The sequence below is a fragment of the Ranitomeya variabilis genome, chromosome 5, assembly GCF_051348905.1.
Source record: "Ranitomeya variabilis isolate aRanVar5 chromosome 5, aRanVar5.hap1, whole genome shotgun sequence".
In the NCBI taxonomy this organism is placed as follows: domain Eukaryota; kingdom Metazoa; phylum Chordata; class Amphibia; order Anura; family Dendrobatidae; genus Ranitomeya; species Ranitomeya variabilis.
In genome coordinates, this window is record NC_135236.1 from 643,805,557 (window position 1) to 643,832,745 (window position 27,189).

General features: G+C 43.9%; 1 protein-coding gene across 2 annotated transcripts in view; it reads right to left on the minus strand.

The window, feature by feature from the left end:
• RNF130 (ring finger protein 130) overlaps positions 1 to 27,189 on the minus strand; it is a 253,531-nt gene that overhangs the window by 165,267 nt on the left and 61,075 nt on the right. For both annotated transcript variants that reach the window (XR_013215887.1, XM_077266307.1), the window contains exon 2: positions 5,421 to 5,615. Coding sequence is in view for 1 of the 2 variants with exons in the window: in XM_077266307.1 (XP_077122422.1) it covers positions 5,421 to 5,615 (195 nt within the window). In the remaining variant the exon portion in view is untranslated. The remainder of the gene's footprint in view (positions 1 to 5,420; positions 5,616 to 27,189) is intronic.

The following is a 27,189-nucleotide window of genomic DNA, read 5'->3' on the forward strand; positions in this document are numbered from 1 at the left end:
GAGACTCGCCCTCTTCAAGCCTAAGGGTGCGCAAAAGATGTTCTGTAAAATCCTGACTATCCGTGAACGGAAACTTTGCAGTTTGACAATGCTCAACGCCGCCTGCTCAATGTCGTCACTGCACCTCCTTCCTTCCTTTGCTCTCTGGCCTTAGAAAATGGGGAAGTTAGAAAAGAACAAAAAAAAAAAAAAAAAGTGCCAAACTCTCTATAAAGTCTAGAATCAGTGATCTGAACACTCGCTGTCAGCTGGAAATCGATGATGATGGCGTCACGCGGCCCAGCACTTCCGCAACATTCCTTATGTATCCGAGAACTATAAAAAGAACACCTTGTTTACACTGGAGACGCCGAGAAGAAAGTGGGAGGAAGACGGCAAAACAGGGCTGAAGTTCAGAAAACATTTTCGCAGAGACGGATTTTTCCCCCCTCACCCTCGTGGTCATTCATTCCACTTTGTCACAGAAATGTATCATAAATAACAAGATATGGAGAAAATGACTTATAGCAATGCTCCCCTAAAAAACAAAAATAGATTAAAAAAAAAAACCCAAAACAAAATACGACATTAAACTGAAGGCTGCCACCAGAGAACAATAGCTTGCACTCGTGCAAACGTCTAAAACCTAAAAGGTGAGCAGTAGAATAAAAAAAAGAATAAACAAAAAAATGATACAAAATATTATTAAAAAAAAAATGGAAACTCAGTTTATCTTGAGGTCTATTAATGCAATTGTTGGGGGTTCATAAATTTGTGCGGGCACAACAATAAAGCATACAGTATTTGCTGAATAGGAAACGTACACATAGGACTACACCGCCACTGATGGAAGACATATCCCTTCTGTGCCCAGCTATGGCAACAATTCATTCAAACAGATTCTTTAAGATTAGAAAAAAAAACAGCGCCACACCTGTCCGCAGGCTGTGTGTGGTATTGCAGCTCACCACCAGTACTGTCAATAATAACCAATACACAAAACTATCCATACACAAGTTTGTCGAAGCTTTTGAAAAAAAAAAATAGATAAAAATAAACTATATTTTTCCCATGCTGTAGAACAAACTTTTAGAACAATGAACTCATTCTAGACTTGCTGGAATCATTCTCAAACTGTTCGGAACATTCCAAAACAAAAACTAATGTCACCCCCGAACTCTTGAGTTTTACAGCAATCTCCCAGCACTGGGACAGCAGAAGGGGTTAATAGGTGGACTTGCCGAGTTGGAGGAACCGGACAGCAGACATTACTTGGGGACTAGAGGAATGTCAGGGCCGGTTTTGTTCCTCCTGAACATTTGATATAATTCGCAGATGGTGGAATTCAGTTAACCTATACCCCAAAGACTTGTCTGTAGAAGCTGCTGGATTTATTTGGGAGCTTTCACTGCGTTTAGTTACACGCTGATAGTGGCTCCGTCGGGGCATACATCCTACACCCCCCATAAAACGCGATTCGGGCGTATACATTGACGGGGCCTTAAACTATAATGGTGTCGGCAGAGCGAACGTGAGCTCTGCCGTGCATCAGTTTCGGGTGTGTACGCCTACTGAAGATGGACACCCAGACGCAGTCTACTACATCTGAGTATCCGCCTCCAGTAGGCGTACACACCCAAAAATAATGCACATTCACTCTGCCGGCACCATTATGGTCTAACAGCATAAAAAATAAATAAAACCAAATCTTCACATGCTGCTGATTTTTTTTCATTTGGCCTTCCAAAGATCGCAGTAAGGCTAGGCGCACATTTATCCTGCGCTCTGCGTTGAGCACCTACACCAGGGTTTTCCTTGCAAATGTCTGAAATAGGCGATTCAGACAGAACCCCCGGAGGAAGATTCCCTATAAGGAGGCAGATGAAGGCACTGTGAACGCCATAAGATCTGTGATCCGGCGATGTGCGTCTTTTTAGGATTGGATAAAAGTGCCGTCGGCCACAGTTTTCTGCACTTCTGTAAAGAAGGACATAGCTGAACAGAGGCAAGACGGAGTCCAGAGTAACTCTGCTGCCTCATTATAGTGAATGGATCATCGGGGGTTTCATCTGTCACATCACTCGGAGATTTAGATGGAAACCCTGATGTAAGTGCTCAGCGTAGAGCGCCGGATAAATGTGATCATAAATGTTTTGTAAAATGTTCCCAATAAAAGCAAGCCCTCACTCAGGTCTGTCAGCTATTAACAGAAATATAGGGGGCTTCCAAGTTACTGGTAGCAAAAAGGCTATGGAAAAACTAAATGGCTCCTCGCCCCCAAAAAGAAATTCAGAAAATTCTCCGCTCCCAAATCCAAATGCGCCCCATGTCTCTTCTGAGCCCCAGTGTGCCTGTCTGTGACACACCTGTATAATATAATATAATCACTGCACCCCTAAATGAATTCATTGAGAGGTTTAGTTTGTAAAATGGGGTCACTTATGGAAGGGTGGCATTCTGCTGTGTTGTCACCTCAGGGGCTCTGCCAATGTAACATGACATGGCACCCTCAAACAAGTGCAACAAAATCTGCATTGTAATATGGCGTTTCTTCCCTTCTGAGATTTGCACCGAGTCTCAATAGTAGTTGTCGACGACATATGAGGCATCGGTGAACTTGGGGTCCATTTTCTCCTGTTACCCCTGTGAAAATACAAAATTTGGAACTAAAAAAAGATTTTGCGGGAAAAATTATATTTTTTTATTTTCACGGCTCTTCGTTATAAACTTCTTTGAAGCACCTGTGTGTTCACGGTGCTCAATACACATTTAGATAAGCTCCCTAAGGGGTCTAGTTTGCAAAATGGTGTTACTTGTTGGGGGTTTCCACTGTTTAGGCACATCAGGGGCTCTCCAAACGTGACATGGCGTCTGCATTCCAGAAAATGTTACGTTCAAAAAGTCAAATGGCGCTCCTTCTCTTCCAAGCCCAGCCGTGCACCCAAACAGTTGTTATCCTCCACATATTGGGTTTCTGTGCACTCAGGAGAAATTGCACAACAAATTGTACGGAGCAATTTCTCTTGTTACCCTTATGAAAATGCAAAATTTGGAGCTAAAAAAGATTTTTGCGGGAAAAATGTTATTTTTTTTATTTTCCCGGCTCTACGTTATAAACGTCTGTGAAGCACCTGTGGGTTCAAGGTGCTCAATACACATCTAGGTAAGTTCCCTAAGGGGTCTAATTTCCAAAATGGTGTCACTTGTTGGGGGTTTCTACTGTTTAGGCACATCATGCACTCTCCAAACATGACATGGCATACGCTAATTATGCCAGCAAATTTTACATTCAAAAAGTGAAATGGCGCTCCTTCCCTTCCGAGCCCTGCCGTGCACCCAAACAGTAGATTTCCCCCACATATGGGGTATCGGCATGCTCAGAAGAAATTGCACAATAAATTGTATGGTCCATTTCCTCCTGCTACCCTTGGGAAAGTAAAAAAAAAATAGGTCTAAAGGAAAATTTTTGTGAAAGAAAAATAAATGGTTATTTTTGCCTTCCACATTCCAAAAATTCCTCTGAATAATATTAATAATAATAATAATAATGTGAAGCACCTGAAGGGTTAATAAACTTCTTGAATGTGGTTTTGAGCACTTTGAGGGGTGCAGTTTTTAGAATGGTGTCACTTTTGGGTATTTTCTGTCATATAGGCCCCTCAAAATCACTTCAAATGTGAGGTGGTCACTAAAAAAAAATGGTTTTGCAAACTTTGTTATAAAAATGAGAAATCGCTGGTCAACTTTTATCCCTTATCACTTCCTAAAAAAATAATGTTTAAAAAAAATTGTGCTGATGTAAAGTAGACATGTGGGAAACTACTTTGTGCGATATGACTCTCTGATTTCAGAGCATAACAATTAAGAGTTTGAAAATTGCACAATTTTCAAAATTTTCGCTCAATTTCCGTTTTTTTCCACAAATAAACGCAAGTCATATCAAAGAAATGTTATCACTATGATGAAGTACAATATGTCACAAGAAAACATTCTCAGAATCAGTTGGATCTTTTGAAGAATTCCAGAGTTATGACCTCAAAGTGACAATGGTCAGAAATGTAAAAATTGGCCTGGTCAGGAAGGTGAAAATAGGCTTTGGGGTGAAGGGGTTAAAACATTTTTTTTTCCTATTTTCCACCTGCATCTTATAATCTGCAAAATACAGTACATTTGTCCGTTTTAAGTCATTTCAGTGACCAGTGTGGGGGTTTTCTTACTTTACCAGAAGGGTGGCAACAATTTTGTCCATAAAAAAATAATAATAATATAATAAAATAATATTATTAATAAATTGGCTGAATTCAAAAAGGTTAGAGACTGACAATAGCTGAAAATGTTTGTGGCGTTTTGGCGGGAAACATGCATGTACTTGTGCTGACCGTACATGAGGTAACGCACGTCCACCTTAATGGCCGCATTACTGCAGACCAGGATAAATCCTACTTCAGCGTTTATCTAACCTTCCCAGATAAGATACTGAGCTCTGCTTCTGAGTGAATGCAGTAAGATTGCCAGAGATGATGAAGTAGATACTGATAAGATGGGAAATTGTAGGAGAATATCAATACACATTTGCAAATATGACACTCTTTCGGCAGCAATTACAGACCTCGGGAATTGTTGTCATGCAGCCAATATTATTTTCAATAAGGAAGCACACGAGGCAGTGATGGATGCAGGTATACTTCCCCCTACCCCCACCCCAATCCTATAGCGCCACTGTAATACAAAGCCGGGGGATTTCTTATTTTACAGGTAACCTGTCACCTGATGCATGCCACCTAAACCACAGGCAGAATGAGTCACACACTTGCCCTAATTCATCCAACACCCTTCTTTTCCACCCAAAATGGAACGTACAAGCTTTGAAGAGTCAGCGTTACAACAAAATGTTGTGACTTTTTGGGGTTTTCACACCAGTTACTCCCAGCTCTGCTGAAATACGTGGAGCTGAGGCAGAACAGGGGTGCGGCACCGGCGTGACACCACAACTTGTCTAATTACTCCAGTCCCTGACAGGAGTAAGGTATCGGACGTGGAGAAGAGGCTCCAGATCCATGAAAATGAGGGCATCTGACTCCATCAGGCCCCTCACAGACCGGAGATTTTCTCTGTGCATCCCAGCTACAAGGTTATGGCTGATATGGTCACTGCGTGGGCTCTTTTGCCGTTTTATATGGAGAATATTCAACTTAATAAATGGGCTTTAAACTGATGGATTATTTACAATGGTACAATACGGCATTATATGGCGATTATGCTACATTTACCACATAAGACAGATTCCTACTGACCATGTACTGTAGATGATGCCGCTGTACTACAGGCCACATTACAGGACAATGATTAATCCTCAAACTTCCGCTTTAGAATTCACACGTGAGCACAACCTGAATCTCTTCTCCATTAATATCAGTACTTATGGTGCTGAACTCCATTACCTGGATGCGTCATGGTCACGGTGTCTTCATTTGAGTTGTTGTTATAGATGACCACGGCGGTGGCGTTATGGGACGTGGCTCGAAGGATTTTCTCCTTAAATGTGCAGTTTCCGCGCTGCAGAAGCGCAATCCAGTGCTTGGTGTTCGGAGGCACGGGGAAACGGATGTGCGAGTCACAGCCTTGTCTGTCTGGAGCTGCCAAAAAAAAGGAATATAAAAAGGGAGTCTGTAAGAAAAATCGAAAATGGTCTCAAACATTTTACTCTGTCCACCTCCATCGTATTTATACTGAATCACATTTCGCAATCATCGAGATCAGGTGTATCAGTCACACACAATATATCTAAAATCAAGCTCACAGCCATGCGAGGTCCATAGACAATTATTAATAATGAAAAAGACCTAGCACCCAACTTGATGCTTTAGTGAAGTATTTATTGTAGTACCCAACAAACGTTTCGGTCCGTCATATGGACCTTCATCAGTAACGTACTATGGTGAGACTTGCGTGTAGAGACAATATAGTCCCGGGGTACAAATGGCGCCTTAGGTAAACGCAGACTAGCGGTGGACTCCGTGTCTGACTACGGCGCTTCACAGGATATCCTCCACAGTCTCCATACAGGTTCAGCGTTTACCTAAGGCGCCATTTGTACCCCGGCACTATATTGTCTCTACACGAAAGTCTCACCATAGTACGTTACTGATGAAGGTCCATATGACGGACCGAAACGTTTGTTGGGTACTACAATAAATACTTCACTAAAGCATCAAGTTGAGTGCTAGGTCTTTTTCATTATTACATTAAGGTGTGGGAGCCTACCTTAGCACCACCCTAGCAGTTTGTGCACACGCCTTTTCTCTTACGGCATAGACAATTATTAGCAGTATCAAAAGTTTTGATAAGTATGTGATAGGAGATGACTTACTGATAGCTAGATGTCCAACTGCCGGCACCCCCAGCGATCCTGAGAAAGGGGATCAGGATCCCAGATATTACGCCCCATCTTGAATGGATGATAGTTGCGCATGATCGACCTCCGCTCCATTCATTATCTTTAAGACTACCAGAAAAAGCAGACCTGTGTACTTGGCTTTCTCCAGCAGTTCCATAGACAATAAATGCAGTGGAGCTCTAGCACACACAACTCTGCTACATTCAGAGCTCCAGCATACTAAAGACACTGTACACAGTTGTGTCCTTATATCTCTGTGGTAACAGACTGGGTAAAGCCCTTTTCTGTCGCAGTGAGACTGTTTCCTCTGTGCACAAAGTTAGTTCTTAAAGACATAATGACAACTTTGACAAAGGCCTGACCACACCTATGCAGAGAGGACTTATAGTCAAGTGCCATCTATTGGAAGTAACAATGTGAAAAGTCAATATCACCCTTTTAATGAGCCTGGCCACATGACTTAAAAACAAAACCAGAATCTCTATGTGCCGAAACATGTTTCAGGGTGTTTGCCCCTCTTTAGTGCAAAGCAAAAGGTCAGATTTGGGTCCATGAGACGCCTCTGACTGGGGTCTAAGGCTTAACGTCTTTCCTTGTGGAGTGTGTCAAAACAGCTTAGTACTCTCCACAAGTAGAGCTGTTACCTCTTAAACCCTGGGCGAAGAGTGCGAGCTCCATCTACTTGCAGGCTTTATCTGGCCTGCACCGCTTCCCCTTGACCTCATAACCCAGTAAACCTGGAGGCAGTGGAGCAGTGCACGCCTGAAGACAGAAGATTACAATACTCCTTTAAATGGAATGTGATTCTTAATGTTCTTTATTAATGAGGAATAAAATAAATGCAAAAACTTGACATCCATGTACTAAGTATAACTGACCCCAGCCCCCGACCTGTCTCAAATGCTTTAGTTATCTCAGGTTAGGAGACCAAAGCCTATCGCTGAGGATATCCAGCTTCTCCTGAATGACATATATAGATCCTAGAGTCAAACATGTTAAACGAATATTGGGGAAAATATCTATTCCAGACCACTTATGTCACTATCTCACAATACATCCATAAAAGCATACATCAATACATCTATAAAGTCTCCATACAAACATATAAGCATAAATACTCCATAAATCCACTACAATTCGGCAACTTAATTGACATATTGTAGATTTGTAAATCCTCTCCACAAGTCAAAATCCCAAAAAAAAGTTTTTGCAGTATATGGATGAGCTAACCGTATGTCATTGTATCACAGCACAGGACTCTTACACCACAGAACCTTAAAGCTACCAATCACACTGCAGAGCCCCACCCACGAGGAGCTGCTCAACATTCTAAATAATGGAAGCAACACAATAGTGGGCAATAGAGAAAAATCATTAAGCCAGTGGTCTTTTATAGCTCCATAATACAGCATTGTGTTGAAAGAAATTAGATAAAAGCACAGAATACAGGAGAGTAATAATAAAAGAAAATTGCACGTATGCACCAACAACATCTTCTGAAAACCTTTGTTCATGTTCGAGCATCTGCTTTGTAAGGAGACAAAAAAAAATCTTGCACTTTATATAAACAAACACGACATGGCATATAATACAGCGCTTTGTTCTCTACCTGTCACGAATGCATCGCCTTGGAGAGAAGGGAGCGAAGTATCTAAAAATCACAATTAGATCATGCTGAATCCATGAAGGGAAAAAAGCTCTTTTGTAGCGCGTCCTTTAGTAGTGATTAAAGGGAATTGAATGTTATGGGCAGCGGTGACTAAAGAGCTGATTTGTTTCGCTATTTGATGTCCGGATATTCAATTGACTGTCAAATGACAACATGGCCACTTAGGAAATAACTGTGATTTCAGTCGCCGGTAATCACAGACTTCACATAAGAAGAAGAAACTCTAAAGTTTTAGCTGTAATTCAAAAGTGAAATGAAGCGGACAGATGATCCGTACCTTTGCTGTGTACACAAGGACAGACACAAACGATTTCCTCAGCAAAAGCCGAAATTACTGCTACTAGGCGGCATTCACAATGCTTAAGTGCCAGGAAAGCTTCCCACCAGAGGCGTAGCTAGGGGTTCAGCTCAGGGGGGGCGAAACATGTGAGTGGGCCCCTAACAGGCGGACATATCATTAGTGCAAACTATGTGGCAGCACATGGGCCCAAGAGTTAAGGGGGCCCATTTCTACCTCTAAATAAGGTGCAATTTTGTATTTTTAGAAGTTCTTGTGCTGCAAAGGGCCCATATATTGTTCTTGCACATGGGCCCTTTTCTGTCTGTGTCCACCTGTGGCCCTTAACCAGGTAACCATGATTGTAACTACGGTGGGTATAGGGGAACCTCAGGAGATGACCACACTGTTATTGAAAATAAATCTCTATACAATAACCAGCACTGATATTACCGCCATACGGTAACACCATATAGTGGTAGATACCAGTCCTGCATGACATAGAGAGATCACAGCACAGTTATAGATGGTGACTTACAGAGGACGTTCTTTCCAGTGGAGCCATTCACTTTTCCCATCTTTTCCACCTGGCCCAGACTGACAAACTGTGTATACTATTACTTCAACATTTTTCAGTCACCGCTCTGTGTATAGAGAGTGGCGGCTGTAACTGATGCCCCGGGACAGACTGACAGCCGGTTCAGCACCGTCTGCCACCCAGTAGCTAGGCTTCAATGCTTCGTAAGTGCCTACTTAATATTTAGGAGTCCCCCTATGTACAGTAATAATGGCCACAGCATCGCTGATGAGAGCAGGAGGTCATGTGACGATTTTCTTTTATTAACCCCTTCCCGACCCATGACGCCACGTAGGCGTCATGAAAACCTGTGCCAATCCGACCCATGACGCCTATGTGGCGTCATGGAATGATCGCGTCCCTGCAGATCGGGTGAAGGGGTTAACTCCCATTTTACCCGATCTGCAGAGACAGGGGGAGTGGTACTTCAGCCCAGGGGGGGTGGCTTCACCCCCCCGTGGCTACGATCGCTCTGATTGGCTGTTGAAAGTGAAACTGCCAATCAGAGCGATTTGTAATATTTCACCTAAAAAACTGGTGAAATATTACAATCCAGCCATGGCTGATGCTGCAATATCATCGGCCATGGCTGGAAATACTGAAGTGACCCCCCCCACACCCACCGATCGCCCCCCCAGTCCTCCGTTATGGGGTCCGGTCCCCTCCGTCCGCCTGCCGGCTCCCCCGTCCTCCTGTCCGCTCCCTCCTTGTTTGGATTCACCCCTCCTGTGGCCCGATTACCCTCCCGTGCTCCGATCCACCCCCCCACCACCCCTTCATACTTACCGATCCTCCCGGTGTCCGTACGTCTCCTCGCTGGGCGCCGCCATCTTCCAAAATGGCGGGCGCATGCTCAGTGCGCCCGCCGAATCTGCCAGCCGGCAGATTCCTTACAAGTACATTTTGATCGCTGTGGTAGGTTCTATCACAGCGATCAAAATAAAAAAAATAATAAATAAACCCCCCCCTTTATCACCCCCATAGGTAGGGACAATAATAAAATAAAGAAAATATATATATTTTTTTTTTTCGTTTTCCACTAGGGTTAGGGTTAGAACTAGGGGTAGGGTTAGGGTTAGGGGTAGGGTTACGGTTATGGCATGTGCACACAGTGCGGATTGGCCGCGGATCCGCAGCGGATTGGCCGCTGCAAATTCGTAGCAGTTTTCCATCAGGTTTACAGTACCATGTACACCTATGGAAAACCAAATCCACTGTGCCCATGGTGCGGAAAATTCCGTGCAGAAACGCTGCGTTGTATTTTCCGCAGCATGTCAATTCTTTGTGCGGATTCCGCAGCGTTTTACACCTGTTGCTCAATAGGAATCCGCAGGTGAAATCTGCACAAAAAAACACTGGAAATCTGCTGTAAATCTGCAGGTAAAACGCAGTGCCTTTTACCTGCAGATTTTTCAAAAATCGTGCGGAAAAATCTCACACGAATCCGCAACGTGGGCACATAGCCTTAGGGTTAGGGTTGGAATTAGAGTTAGGGTTGGAAATAGGGCTAGGGTTGGAAATAGGGTTAAGATTAGGCTTGTGGTTAGGGTTACGGATAGGGTTAGGGGTGTATTGGGGTTACAGTTGTGGTTAGGGTTGGGATTAGGGTTAGGGTTGGGATTAGGGTTAGGATTAGGGTTGGAATTAGGGTTTTGGGTGTGTTGCGGTTAGGGTTGTGGTTAGGGGTGTGTTGGGGTTAGGGTTGTGATTAGGGTTATGGCTACAGTTGGGATTAGGATTAGGGGTGTGTTGGGGTTAGTGTTGAAGTTAGAATTGAGGGGTTTCCACTGTTTAGGCACATCAGGGGTCTCCAAACGCAACATGGCGCCACCATTGATTCCAGCCAATCTTGCGTTCAAAAAGTCAAATGGTGCTCCCTCCCTTCCAAGCCCCAACGTGCGCCCAAACAGTGGTTTACCCCCACATTTGGGGTACCAGCGTACTCAGGACAAACTGGGCAACAACTGTTGGGGTCCAATTTCTCCTGTTACCCTTGCAAAAATAAAAAATTACTTGCTAAAACATAATTTTTGAGGAAAGAACAATTATTTTTTATTTTCACGGCTCTGCGTTATAAACTTCTGTGAAGCACTTGGGGGTTGAAAGTGCTCATCACACATCTAGATAAGTTCCTTGGGGGGTCTATTTTCCAAAATGGGGTCACTTGTGGGGTGTTTCTACTGTTTAGGCACATCAGGGGCTCTGCAAATGCAATGTGACGCCCGCAGACCATTCCATCAAAGTCTGCATTTCAAATGCCACTACTTCCCTTCCGAGCCCCGGCATATGCCCAAACAGTGGTCTACCCCCACATATGGGGTATCAGCGTACTCACAACAAACTGGGCAACAAATATTGGGGTCCAATTTCTCCTGTTACCCTTGTGAAAATAAAAAATTGCTTGCTAAAACATCTTTTTTGAGGAAAGAAAAATGATTTTTTATTTTCACGGCTCTGCGTTGTAAACTTCTGTGAAGCACTTGGGGGTTGAACGTGCTCAGCACACATCTAGATAAGTTCCTTGGGGGGTCTAGTTTCCAAAATGGGGTCAATTGTGGGGGGTTTCTACTGTTTAGGCATATCAGGGGCTCTGCAAACGTAACATGATGCCCACAGACCATTCCATCAAAGTCTGCATTCCAAAACGTCACTACTTCCCTTCCGAGCCCCGGCATATGCCCAAATAGTGGTTTACCCCCACATATGGAGTATCAGCGTACTCAGAAGAAACTGGACAACAACTTTTGGGGTCCAATTTCTCCTGTTACTCTTGCGAAAATAAAAAATTCTGGGCTAAAAAATATTTTTGAGGAAAGGAAACACATTTATTATTTTCACGGCTCTGCGTTATAAACTTCTGTGAAGCACTTGGGGGTTCAAAGTGCTCACCACACATCTAAATAAGTTCCCTTGGGGGTCTAGTTTCCAAAGTGGAGTCACTTGTGGGGAGTTCCTACTGTTTAGGCACATCAGGGGCTCTGCAAACGCAACCTGACGCCCGCAGAGCATTCCATCAAAGTCTGCATTTCAAAACGTCACTACTTCCCTTCCGAACCCCGACGTGTGCCAAAACAGTGGTTTACCCCCACATATGGAGTATCAGCATACTCAGGAGAAACTGGACAACAACTTTTGGGGTCCAATTTCTCCTGTTACCCTTGGGAAAATAAAAAATTGTGGGCTAAAAAATCATTTTTGAGAAAAGAAAAATTATTTTTTATTTTCATGGCTCTGCGTTATAAACTTCTGTGAAGCACTTGGGGGTTCAAAGTGCTCACCACACATCTAGATTAGTTCCTTGGGAGGTCTAGTTTCCAAAATGGGGTCACTTGTGCGGGAGCTCCAATGTTTAGGCACACAAGGGCTCTCCAAACGCGACATGGTGTCCGCTAATGATTGGAGCTAATTTTCCATTCAAAAAGCCAAATGGCGTGCCTTCCCTTCCGAGCCCTGCCGTGCGCCCAAACAGTGGTTTACCCCCACATATGGGGTATCATCGTACTCAGGACAAACTGGACAACAACATTTGGGGTCCAATTTCTCCTATTACCCTTGGGAAAATAAAAAATTCTGGGCTAAAAATCATTTTTGAGGAAAGAAAAATTATTTTTTATTTTCACGGCTCTGCGTTATAAACTTCTGTGAAGCACCTGGGGGTTATAAGTGCTCACTATGCATCTAGATAAGTTCCTTGGGGGGTCTAGTTTCCAAAATGGGGTCACTTGTAGGGGAGCTCCAATGTTTAGGCACACAGGGGCTCTCCAAACGCAACATGGTGTCCGCTAACGATGGAGATAATTTTTCATTCAAAAAGTCAAATGGAGCTCCTTCCCTTCCGAGCCTTACCATGTGCCCAAACAGTGGTTTACCCCCACATGTGAGGTATTGGTGTACTCAGGAGAAATTGTCCAACAAATTTTAGGATCCATTTTATCCTGTTGCCCATGTGAAAATGAAAAAATTGAGGCTAAAATAATTTTTTTGTGAAAAAAAAAGTACTTTTTCATTTTTACGGAACAATTTGTGAAGCACCTGGGGGTTTAAAGTGCTCACTATCCTTCTAGAAAAGTTCCTTTGGGGGTCTAGTTTCCAAAATGGGGTCACTTGTGGGGGAGCTCCAATGTTTAGGCACACGGGGGCTCTCCAAACGCGACATGGTGTCCGCTAAAGATTGGAGCCAATTTTTCATTGAAAAAGTCAAATGGCGCTCCTTCCCTTCCGAGCCCTGCCGTGCGCCCAAACAGTGGTTTACCCCCACATATGAGGTATCAGCGTACTCAGGACACATTGGACAACAACGTCCATGGTCCAGTTTCTCCTTTTACCCTTGGGAAAATAAAAAAATTGTTGCTAAAAGATCATTTTTGTGACTAAAAAGTTAAATGTTCATTTTTTACTTCCATGTTGCTTCTGCTGCTGTGAAACACCTGAAGGGTTAATAAACTTCTTGAATCTGGTTTTGAGCACCTTGAGGGGTGCAGTTTTTAGAATGGTGTCACTTTTGGGTATTTTCAGCCATATAGAACCCTCAAACTGATTTCAAATGTGAGGTGGTCCCTAAAAAAAATGGTTTTGTAAATTTTGTTGTAAAAATGAGAAATCACTGGTCAAATTTTAACCCTTATAACTTCCTAGCAAAAAAAAAATTTGTTTCCAAAATTGAGCTGATGTAAAGTAGACATGTGGGAAATGTTATTTATTAACTATTTTGTGTCACATAACTCTCTGGTTTAACAGAATAAAAATTCAAAATGTGAAAATTGCGAAATTTTCAAAATTTTCGCCAAATTTCCGTTTTTTTCACAAATAAACTCAGAAATTATCGACCTAAATTTACCACTAACATGAAGCCCAATATGTCACGAAAAAACAATCTCAGAATCGCTAGGATCCGTTGAAGCGTTCCGGAGTTATTACCTCATAAAGGGACACTGGTCAGAATTGCAAAAAACGGCAAGGTCATTAAGGCCAAAATAGGCTGGGTCATGAAGGGGTTAAGAGAAGTCAAACTTGTCTAGTCAACACGTGCAAATAGCAAACGTGGTCGCATGACCGTCTGATCACACCAGTGGTCTTGGGGTCTCATGACGCCAGGTGCACCCCATCATGATTTGGCAGTCTGTAGAGTGACTGCAGACAATTATCCCAAGCCTTTAATAAAAGGGAACCTGTCACCCCCCCAGGGCCTATTAAGGTAAAAGAGCCACCTTCTTCAGCACTAAGGCTGCATTCTGTGAAGGCTGCTCTTATGTTTATTATCCCTAGGAATGCTGAAATATTCACTTTTATAAATTGTGCACCATATCTGTATTGAGTCCGGGGGGTACGTTTTCTCCCCCTGACTCAGCCGCCTCGCAGGCTTTCATCATCCCACCGAGCACCGCCTCCTTTCTGTCTTGTGCCGTCACCAGCGATCTGCAATTATTTCTCGGGCATGCGCAGTGCGCGCTGCCCTGGAACTTATATCAAGTGATGTAAGTAGATCGCACCTACGCACAGCGCCAGATTCCCAGCCCCGCAGTGTGAATAAATCATAACACACTGCGGGGCGGGATCTCGGTCCTCCGCTACACGCAGGAGCGATATCAGTACATCAGCTGATGTGAGTTCACACTGCGCATGCCCGAAAAATGAGAGCCCAGCCCAGGCATCGGTGCCCGGTGGGATGATGGACGGGAGGCGGTTGTGTCCGGGGACAAAAGACGTACCCCCCAGACTCAATACAGGTATGGCACGCAATTTATAAAAGTGAATATTTCAGCGTTATTAGGGATCAAAAACATAAGAGCCACCTTCACAGAATGCAGCCTTAGTGCTGCTGAAGGTGGCTCTATTACCCTAATAGGCCCTGGAGGGGTGACAGGTTCCCTTTAATAATTTAATTATAAGCAATGTATTCTTATAACATAGAATGCAGCCCGTGGTTACTGTATTGTTATACTTGTTAGGGGGCAGACAGACGGACGTATTTCTCCTGTGAGGATCGCATCGCAATCCTCGGACTGACCGTCGGCTCTCCTGACCTGAGGCTGACAGTTGCATAGTAATCTATCGCGCTGTGAAGCTTATGTCAGGAGAGGTGTCAGGGCCAGTCCGAGGATTGCAATGCAATCGTCACGAGTTATACAGTGTCTGTCTGCGCCCTTATGTTAATACTTATCCTTGTTAGAGTAACATTAACCTTCTTTGCTATGCTTGTTTAATACTTATAAAAGACCCAGCTCGCAATAATAAAAAGCCCCCGACCTCCCCATCTCCAGCCCCCAAGACAGCAACTATTAGGGTATGTTTCCAAGGGGCGTATCCGCTTGGGTTCTTGCTGCGGATTGGATGCTGTGAACATCCGCAGCATCGAAACCGCAGCTTCCAGATGTTACAGCAGAGTGGAGGGGATTTTATGAAATCCCATCTCCACTATGCGTACATAGACGCAGGTGGCAGACCTGCGTAACCGGACATGTGGCGCGTCTTTCTAGACAGCAGCGTGTCTATTTGCCTTGTGGAGATGCTCCGTCTCTACAAGATAAATAAAACAGTCTATGAATAGGATGCGGTGATTCCAGCTGTGTTCAATGAATATATGCGGAATCACCGCGCGTACAACAGGGGGCGGCGCTTTGGGCGGAGCATCTATTGCATCCAAAACGCGGCCAATACACCTCGAGGACACATACCCTCACATATGACGGGAGTGCATATCTCATAACATTAAACAGTATAACAATATTCAGCCCCCCCAGTGCCCCCTCACCCACGTCAGCCCTCACAATATCCTCAAACTCTCCCATTCACCCCCAGTACCCTGTCCCCCTCCCACAATACTACCATCCTCTCATTCACCCCCACAGTGCCCTGTCCCCCTGCACACCCACAATAACCCCCATCGTTTCACATTTACCCCACAGTGCCCTGTCCTCCTCTCCCACATCAGCCTCTACAATATCACAATCCTCTTCCATTCACCCCCACAGTGACCATGATGCCTGAATTACTCTAATAAATTCTATCCCCGCTTACTGATGAAGTTTTCAGGCAGACAGTGAGGAGAACCAGGAAGTGTCCAGATAGATGCAGGGAGGGCACTAGGACCCAGCGTGCCTCAGCCAAACCAAGCGTGCACACACTGCACAGCCAGAAAGTAACTGCAGCTGCTGCCGCCAGCCCGGAAGAGATTCCTTGGGTGAGACCACATGCACTCTGCACGGAGGGAGGCTCTGCAGCCGGCATTGTGCTGCTCTCTCCCTGACACCTCACACTCGGCAGTGGATCTCCCGGCGGGCCCCTTCAGGTGACTGGGCCCGGGGAAATGGCCCCCTCTGCCCCCCCAGTAGCTACGCTACTGCTTCCCACCCAAAAAGTCAAAATTATCCGTAGAACCCTACTGAAGCCAATTGTTAAGGGAGGGGGAGAAGGCGAGCTGTGACATTGCATATTGTGAATGGTGGACACTGTTGTGTATAGAGGCTTTAACCATCATCGTAGTCTTGTCTGTAATGATAATGAGACTCCTGAAAATGAAACACAGGTCTAGTACAAGTCCTAGTGACCAATGTGAAAATGGCAAGACTTCTGCATAGTTGTATAGAAATTCTGGAAAAAAAAAAATTTCTGATGACACATTCCCTTTAAAAGTAAATGAATTGTAGTCCATTTACTCCGGACGCATGTTTTCAATCTGAACGTGGTCTGAATGAAGAACTATCCAAGGCCACATTATGATAAACACTTAAAGGGGTTGTCAACTGCTTGAACAACCCCATTTTAAATTAAATATTCCCCACTATACAAAAAAAATAAAAAATCAAACACCATAATTGCCATTTTTCAGAAGCGGCACTTCTCCAAATGAATGCAATAAAAGTATTCCAAACATTGTATGTACCTCAATATGGTGTCAATAAAAAGTACAGCTCAGCACCCAAAACACAAGCCCATGCACAGGTACGTTGACAAAACAATAATAAAAAAAAAAGTTGCTGGTCTAAGGCTACGTTCACACGATCCGTTTTTCACTGCGGATTTTTCCGGTCCTTTTTCGGGGAAATCCGCAGTGGAAAACGGCGGTGCTTCTCTCGGCGGCTTTGTGTCCTTTTTCTTCTGCGGATTCCACTGCGGGTTTCCAACTGCAGTTTCCTATTGGTGCTGTTGGAAACCCGCAGCGGAATCCGCTGAAAGAATTGACATGGTACTTCTTTTTTCCGTTGGCAAATCCGGGCGGATTTTCCAGCGAAAAAAAGGATCGTCGGCACAGCGGGTTTTGTTTTCCATAGGGTAACATTGTACTGTACCCTGCATGGAAAACGGCTGCGGATCCGTAGCTGCAATTCCGCTACGGATCCGCAGCAAAAAACGGATCGTGTGAACGTAGCCTAAAACAGACAATACAAAAAGTTTTTTTACGCTTCTGAATTTATTAAAAGTAGATGGTTAATTAGCGCTTATCATAATTGCTTTAAGAAAATGGTCTCCAACCTTTGGCAAAATTACCCAGCTGGGATGAGTGGAACACGGCATGCAAGGTTGGGCCTTTACGGAGGGATTCATAAATTCTGCATTACTGTTGGCCTTGTCAAAAAACACAATATATACGGTATTTCTCGCTTTTATACACCATCTGATTTATTCTCAATACATTGCGAGGATACAATCTATTCTTATTCTCAGCTCCTATTTACCAGCTATAATTTTCATATCGTCTCCTATTATTCGAGAATACAACATGACTTACCAAGCAGAGAGACAAGGATGTAGTGCTAACTGTGCTTGCACTATCAGAGAAGCTAGGAAGGAGTAATATCTAGGATTACATTATCGACAAAGAGCATTACTCGCTATGGTAAATCTGCATCAAGTACCATGAAAAATATAGAAGACAAATTGGAGAAGATAACTAAAATAAAATCTGTACACATAAAAATTACAGTGTAAGATGAAAACAATATTGTGCTCATATAAGGCACAGGAAGGGACCAGGTCACCAGGAGGCAATACTATCTGTGCTTATGTTACATATAGGGAGAGATCAGGAGTGAATGCTATCTGTGCCTCCATACTAAACAGGGATAGATTGTGTGGCAGTAGTATCCTGTGCCTACATACTGCACAGGAAGAGATCAGGAGGCAATAGTATATATAGTATCTGTGCCTACATAATGTACAAAGAGATCAGGAGGCAATAGTATCTGTGCCTCCATAATGTACAAGGAGAGCTCAGGAGGCAATAGTATCTGTGCCTACATAATGTACAAGGAGAGCCCAGGAGGTAATAGTATCTGTGCCTACATAATATACAGGAAGAGATCAGGAGGTTATTAGTATCTGTGCCTACATAATGTATAGGTAGAGATCAGGAGGTAATAGTATCTGTGCCTACATAATGTACAGGTAGAGATCAGGAGGTAATAGTATCTGTGCCTACATAATGTACAGGTAGAGATCAGGAGGTAATAGTATCTGTGCCTACATAATGTACAGGTAGAGATCAGGAGGTAATAGTACGGTATCTGTGCCTACATAATATACAAGAAGAGATCAGGAGGTAATAGCATCTGTGCCTACATAATGTACAGGTAGAGATCAGGAGGTAATAGTATCTGGGCCTACATAATGTACAGGTAGAGATCAGGAGGTAATAGTATCTGTGCCTACATAATGTACAGGTAGAGATCAGGAGGTAATAGTATCTGTGCCTACATAATGTACAGGTAGAGATCAGGAGGTAATAGTATCTGTGCCTACATAATGTACAGGTAGAGATCAGGAGGTAATAATATCTGTGCCTACATAATATACAGGTAGAGATCAGGAGGTAATAGTACGGTATCTGTGCCTACATAATGTACAGGTAGAGATCAGGAGGTAATAATATCTGTGCCTACATAATATACAGGTAGAGATCAGGAGGTAATAGTACGGTATCTGTGCCTACATAATATACAAGAAGAGATCAGGAGGTAATAGTATCTGTGCCTATATAATATACAGGTAGAGATCAGGAGGTAATAGTATCAGTGCCTACATAATATACAGGTAGAAATCAGGAAGTAATAGTATCTGTGCCTACATAATATACAGGAAGAGATCAGGAGGTTAATAGTATCTGTGCCTACATAATGTACAGGTAGAGATCAGGAGGTAATAGTATCAGTGCCTACATAATATACAGGAAGAGATCAGGAGGTTAATAGTATCTGTGCCTACATAATGTACAGGTAGAGATCAGGAGGTAATAGTATCTGTGCCTACATAATGTATAGATAGAGATCAGGAGGTAATAGTATCTGTGCCTACATAATATACAGGAAGAGATCAGGAGGTTAATAGTATCTGTGCCTACATAATGTACAGGTAGAGATCAGGAGGTAATAGTATCGGTGCCTACATAATGTACAGGTAGACATCAGGAGGTAATAGTATCTGTGCCTACATAATGTACAGGTAGAGATCAGGAGGTAATAGTATCTGTGCCTACATAATGTACAGGTAGACATCAGGAGGTAATAGTATCGGTGCCTACATAATGTACAGGTAGAGATCAGGAGGTAATAGTATCGGTGCCTACATAATGTACAGGTAGAGATCAGGAGGTAATAGTACGGTATCTGTGCCTACATAATATACAAGAAGAGATCAGGAGGTAATAGCATCTGCGCCTACATAATGTACAGGTAGAGATCAGGAGGTAATAGTATCTGGGCCTACATAATGTACAGGTAGACATCAGGAGGTAATAGTATCGGTGCCTACATAATGTACAGGTAGAGATCAGGAGGTAATAGTACGGTATCTGTGCCTACATAATATACAAGAAGAGATCAGGAGGTAATAGCATCTGCGCCTACATAATGTACAGGTAGAGATCAGGAGGTAATAGTATCTGGGCCTACATAATGTACAGGTAGAGATCAGGAGGTAATAGTATCTGTGCCTACATAATGTACAGGTAGAGATCAGGAGGTAATAGTATCTGTGCCTACTGTTATGACCCCAATGGCGAGGGTCTCAGAGGAACGTGGAAGTCTGCAGAATACAAAAATCCAGCTCATAGGGCAGTGGTAACTGGGTTGACCATATATCTACTCCTAACGCCAACACTAGAAGTAGCCGGGGATCATTCCTACGTTGATTCTAGATGACACGCGCCAGCCGGAGAATCTAGCTACTCCTAGTAGAGGAAAACAAAGACCTTTCTTGCCTCCAGAGAAGGGGACCCCAAAGCTGGATAGAAGCCCCCCACAAATAATGACGGTGAGGTAAGAGGAAATGACAAACACAGAAATGAACCAGGTTTAGCACAGAGAGGCCCGCTTACTGATAGCAGAATAAAGAAAGGTAACTTATATGGTCAACAAAAACCCTATCAAAATCCACACTGGAAATTCAAGAACCCCCGAACCGTCTAACGGTCCAGGGGGAGAACACCAGCCCCCCTAGAGCTTCCAGCAAAGGTCAGGATATAGATTTGGAACAAGCTGGACAAAAATACAAAACCAAAACAAATAGCAAAAAGCAAAAGGCAGACTTAGCTGATATAACTGGAACCAGGATCAGTAGACAAGAGCACAGCAGACTAGCTCTGATAACTACGTTGCCAGGCATTGAACTGAAGGTCCAGGGAGCTTATATAGCAACACCCCTAACTAACGACCCAGGTGCGGATAAAAGGAATGACAGAAAAACCAGAGTCAAAAAACTAGTAACCACTAGAGGGAGCAAAAAGCAAATTCACAACAGTACCCCCCCCTTAGTGAGGGGTCACCGAACCCTCACCACGACCACCAGGGCGGTCAGGATGAGCGGCATGAAAGGCACGAACTAAATCGGCCGCATGAACATCAGAGGCGACCACCCAGGAATTATCCTCCTGACCATAGCCCTTCCACTTGACCAGGTACTGAAGCCTCCGCCTGGAGAGGCGAGAATCCAAGATCTTCTCCACCACGTACTCCAACTCGCCCTCAACCAACACCGGAGCAGGAGGCTCAGCAGAAGGAACTACAGGCACAATGTACCGCCGCAACAAGGACCTATGAAATACATTGTGAATAGCAAACGACACAGGAAGATCCAGACGAAAAGATACAGGATTAAGGATTTCCAATATCTTGTAAGGCCCAATAAAACGAGGTTTAAATTTGGGAGAGGAGACCTTCATAGGAACAAAGCGGGAAGAAAGCCACACCAAATCCCCAACGCGTAGTCGGGGACCCACACCGCGGCGGCGGTTGGCAAAGCGCTGAGCCTTCTCCTGTGACAACTTCAAGTTGTCCACCACATGATTCCAGATCTGCTGCAACCTATCCACCACAGAATCCACCCCAGGACAGTCAGAAGGCTCCACATGACCCGAAGAAAAGCGAGGATGGAAACCAGAGTTGCAGAAAAAAGGCGAAACCAAGGTGGCGGAACTAGCCCGATTATTAAGGGCAAACTCAGCCAACGGCAAGAATGTCACCCAATCGTCCTGATCAGCAGAGACAAAACACCTCAAATAAGCCTCCAAAGTCTGATTGGTTCGCTCCGTCTGTCCATTAGTCTGAGGATGGAAAGCAGACGAAAACGACAAATCAATGCCCATCCTACTACAAAAGGATCGCCAGAACCTGGAAACGAACTGGGATCCTCTGTCTGACACAATATTCTCAGGGATGCCGTGCAAACGAACCACGTTCTGGAAAAACACAGGAACCAGATCGGAAGAGGAAGGCAGCTTAGGTAAAGGAACCAAATGGACCATCTTGGAGAAGCGATCACATATCACCCAGATAACGGACATGCCCTGAGATAGCGGAAGATCAGAAATGAAATCCATGGAGATATGTGTCCAAGGTCTCTTCGGGACAGGCAAGGGCAAGAGCAAACCGCTGGCACGAGAACAGCAAGGCTTAGCTCGAGCACAAGTCCCACAGGACTGCACAAATGACCGCACATCCCTTGACAAGGAAGGCCACCAAAAGGACCTGGCCACCAGATCTCTGGTGCCAAAAATTCCCGGGTGACCTGCCAACACCGAGGAATGAACCTCGGAAATGACTCTGCTGGTCCACTTATCCGGGACAAACAGTCTGTCAGGTGGACAAGACTCAGGCCTATCAGCCTGAAATCTCTGCAACACACGTCGCAGATCCGGAGAAATAGCTGACAAGATAACTCCATCTTTAAGAATACCAACAGGATCAGCGACTCCAGGAGCATCAGGCACAAAGCTCCTAGAAAGAGCATCGGCCTTCACATTCTTTGAACCTGGTAAATACGAGACAACAAAATCAAAGCGGGAGAAAAACAATGACCAGCGGGCCTGTCTCGGATTAAGGCGTTTAGCAGACTCGAGATACATCAGATTTTTGTGATCAGTCAAGACCACCACACGATGCTTAGCACCCTCGAGCCAATGACGCCACTCCTCAAATGCCCATTTCATGGCCAACAACTCCCGATTGCCCACATCATAATTTCGCTCGGCAGGCGAAAACTTCCTAGAGAAAAAGGCACAAGGTTTCATAACAGAGCAACCAGGGCCTCTCTGCGACAAAACGGCCCCTGCTCCAATCTCCGAAGCATCCACCTCAACCTGAAAGGGAAGTGAGACGTCAGGCTGGCACAAAACAGGCGCCGAAGTAAACCGGCGTTTCAACTCCTGGAAAGCCTCCACGGCAGCAGGAGCCCAGTTAGCTACATCGGAGCCCTTCTTGGTCATATCCGTCAAAGGTTTCACAATGCTAGAAAAATTAGCGATAAAACGACGGTAGAAGTTAGCGAAGCCCAAGAACTTCTGAAGACTCTTAACTGACGAGGGCTGAGTCCAATCAAGAATAGCTCGGACCTTGACTGGGTCCATCTCCACAGCAGAAGGGGAAAAAATGAACCCCAAAAAGGGAACCTTCTGTACACCAAAGAGACACTTTGAGCCCTTGACAAACAAAGAATTTTCACGCAAAATTTTAAAGACCAACCTGACCTGCTCCACATGCGAATCCCAATTATCAGAAAAAACCAAAATATCATCCAGATAAACAATCAAAAATTTATCCAGATACTTCCGGAAAATGTCATGCATAAAGGACTGAAAAACTGAAGGCGCATTGGAGAGCCCAAAAGGCATCACCAAGTACTCAAAATGACCTTCGGGCGTATTGAATGCGGTTTTCCATTCATCACCTTGCTTAATGCGCACAAGGTTGTACGCACCACGAAGGTCTATCTTGGTGAACCACTTGGCACCCTTAATCCGGGCAAACAAGTCAGACAACAGCGGTAAAGGATACTGAAATTTGACAGTGATCTTATTTAAAAGCCGATAATCAATACAAGGTCTCAAAGATCCGTCCTTTTTTGCCACAAAAAAGAATCCCGCACCAAGAGGGGAAGAAGACGGACGAATATGTCCTTTTTCCAGAGACTCCTTGATATATGAACGCATAGCGGTATGTTCAGGTACCGACAGATTAAACAGTCTTCCCTTAGGAAATTTACTGCCTGGGATCAAATCTATAGCACAGTCACAGTCCCTATGAGGAGGCAGTGCACTGGACTCAGACTCACTGAAGACATCCTGATAATCAGACAAATACTCCGGAACTTCCGAAGGCGTAGAAGAAGCAATAGACACAGGCAGGGAATCCTCATGAATACCACGACAGCCCCAACTTGAGACTGACATAGCCTTCCAGTCCAGGACTGGATTATGGGTCTGTAACCATGGCAGCCCTAAAACGACCAAATCATGCATTTTATGTAAAACCAGGAAACGTATCACCTCGCGGTGTTCAGGAGTCATGCACATGGTAACCTGAGTCCAATACTGCGGTTTATTTGCTGCCAATGGTGTAGCATCAATACCCCTAAGAGGAATAGGATTTTCTAATGGTTCAAGAGTAAATCCACAGCGCTTAGCAAATGAGAGATCCATGAGACTCAGGGCAGCACCTGAATCTACAAACGCCATGACAGGATAAGATGACAGTGAGCAAATCAAAGTTACAGACAGAATAAATTTAGGTTGCAAATTACCAACGGTGACAGGACTAACAACCTTAGCTATACGTTTAGAGCATGCTGAGATAACATGTGTAGAATCACCACAGTAGTAGCACAAGCCATTCCGGCGTCTATGAATTTTCCGCTCATTTCTAGTCAGGATTCTATCACATTGCATTAAATCAGGTGTCTGTTCAGACAACACCATGAGGGAATTTGCGGTTTTTCTATCACATTGCACCGAATTAGGTGTCTGTTCAGACAACACCATGAGGGAATTTGCGGTTTTGCGCTCCCGCAACCGTCGGTCAATTTGAATAGCCAGTGCCATAGTATCATTCAGACCTGTGGGAATGGGAAAACCCACCATAACATTCTTAATGGCTTCAGAAAGGCCATTTCTAAAATTAGCGGCCAGTGCACACTCGTTCCAATGTGTCAGCACGGACCATTTCCGAAATTTTTGGCAATACACTTCAGCCTCGTCCTGCCCCTGAGACATAGACAGCAAGGCCTTTTCTGCCTGAATCTCAAGATTGGGTTCCTCATAAAGTAAACCGAGCGCCAGAAAAAACGCATCAAGATCAGCCAATGCCGGATCTCCTGGCGCCAGCGAAAAAGCCCAATCCTGAGGGTCGCCCCGTAAGAACGAAATAACAATTTTTACTTGCTGAGCAGAATCTCCTGATGAACAGGGTCTCAGGGACAAAAACAATTTACAATTATTCATGAAATTCCTAAACTTAAACCTGTCTCCGGAAAACAGTTCAGGAATCGGTATTTTAGGTTCTGACCTAGGATTTCTGATAACATAGTCTTGTATGCCCTGCACACGAGTAGCCAGCTGGTCCACACTTGTAATCAAGGTCTGGACATTCATGTCTGCAGCAAGCATAGCCACTCTGAGGTAAAGGGGAAGGAGAAAAAAAAAACTCAGAATCTTCTTTCTTATAATCCCTCTTCTGCAATGCATTAAACATTTAATACGGGCCTGGCAAACTGTTATGACCCCAATGGCGAGGGTCTCAGAGGAACGTGGAAGTCTGCAGAATACAAAAATCCAGCTCATAGGGCAGTGGTAACTGGGTTGACCATATATCTACTCCTAACGCCAACACTAGAAGTAGCCGGGGATCATTCCTACGTTGATTCTAGATGACACGCGCCAGCCGGAGAATCTAGCTACTCCTAGTAGAGGAAAACAAAGACCTTTCTTGCCTCCAGAGAAGGGGACCCCAAAGCTGGATAGAAGCCCCCCACAAATAATGACGGTGAGGTAAGAGGAAATGACAAACACAGAAATGAACCAGGTTTAGCACAGAGAGGCCCGCTTACTGATAGCAGAATAAAGAAAGGTAACTTATATGGTCAACAAAAACCCTATCAAAATCCACACTGGAAATTCAAGAACCCCCGAACCGTCTAACGGTCCAGGGGGAGAACACCAGCCCCCCTAGAGCTTCCAGCAAAGGTCAGGATATAGATTTGGAACAAGCTGGACAAAAATACAAAACCAAAACAAATAGCAAAAAGCAAAAGGCAGACTTAGCTGATATAACTGGAACCAGGATCAGTAGACAAGAGCACAGCAGACTAGCTCTGATAACTACGTTGCCAGGCATTGAACTGAAGGTCCAGGGAGCTTATATAGCAACACCCCTAACTAACGACCCAGGTGCGGATAAAAGGAATGACAGAAAAACCAGAGTCAAAAAACTAGTAACCACTAGAGGGAGCAAAAAGCAAATTCACAACAGCCTACATAATGTACAGGTAGAGATCAGGAGGTAATAGTATCTGTGCCTACATAATGTACAGGTAGAGATCAGGAGGTAATAATATCTGTGCCTACATAATATACAGGTAGAGATCAGGAGGTAATAGTACGGTATCTGTGCCTACATAATGTACAGGTAGAGATCAGGAGGTAATAATATCTGTGCCTACATAATATACAGGTAGAGATCAGGAGGTAATAGTACGGTATCTGTGCCTACATAATATACAAGAAGAGATCAGGAGGTAATAGTATCTGTGCCTATATAATATACAGGTAGAGATCAGGAGGTAATAGTATCAGTGCCTACATAATATACAGGTAGAAATCAGGAAGTAATAGTATCTGTGCCTACATAATATACAGGAAGAGATCAGGAGGTTAATAGTATCTGTGCCTACATAATGTACAGGTAGAGATCAGGAGGTAATAGTATCAGTGCCTACATAATGTATAGGTAGAGATCAGGAGGTAATAGTATCTGTGCCTACATAATATACAGGAAGAGATCAGGAGGTTAATAGTATCTGTGCCTACATAATGTACAGGTAGAGATCAGGAGGTAATAGTATCTGTGCCTACATAATGTATAGGTAGAGATCAGGAGGTAATAGTATCTGTGCCTACATAATATACAGGAAGAGATCAGGAGGTTAATAGTATCTGTGCCTACATAATGTACAGGTAGAGATCAGGAGGTAATAGTATCGGTGCCTACATAATGTACAGGTAGAGATCAGGAGGTAATAGTATCTGTGCCTACATAATATACAGGTAGAGATCAGGAGATAATAGTATCTGTGCCTACATAATGTACAGGTAGACATCAGGAGGTAATAGTATCGGTGCCTACATAATGTACAGGTAGAGATCAGGAGGTAATAGCATCTGTGCCTACATAATGTACAGGTAGAGATCAGGAGGTAATAGTATCGGTGCCTACATAATGTATAGGTAGAGATCAGGAGGTAGTAGTATCTGTGCCTACATAATATACAGGAAGAGATCAGGAGGTAATAGTATCGGTGCCTACATAATGTACAGGTAGAGATCAGGAGGTAATAGTATCTGTGCCTACATAATGTACAGGTAGAGATCAGGAGGTAATAGCATCTGTGCCTACATAATGTACAGGTAGAGATCAGGAGGTAATAGTATATGTGCCTACATAATATACAGGTAGAGATCAGGAGGTAATAGCATCTGTGCCTACATAATGTACAGGTAGAGATCAGGAGGTAATAGTATCTGTGCCTACATAATATACAGGTAGAGATCAGGAGGTTAATAGTATCTGTGCCTACATAATGTACAGGTAGAGATCAGGAGGTAATAGTGTCTGTGCCTACATAATGTATAGGTAGAGATCAGGAGGTAATAGTATCTGTGCCTACATAATGTATAGGTAGAGATCAGGAGGTAATAGTATCTGTGCCTACATAATGTACAGGTAGAGATCAGGAGGTAATAGTATCGGTGCCTACATAATGTACAGGTAGAGATCAGGAGGTAATAGTATCTGTGCCTACATAATGTA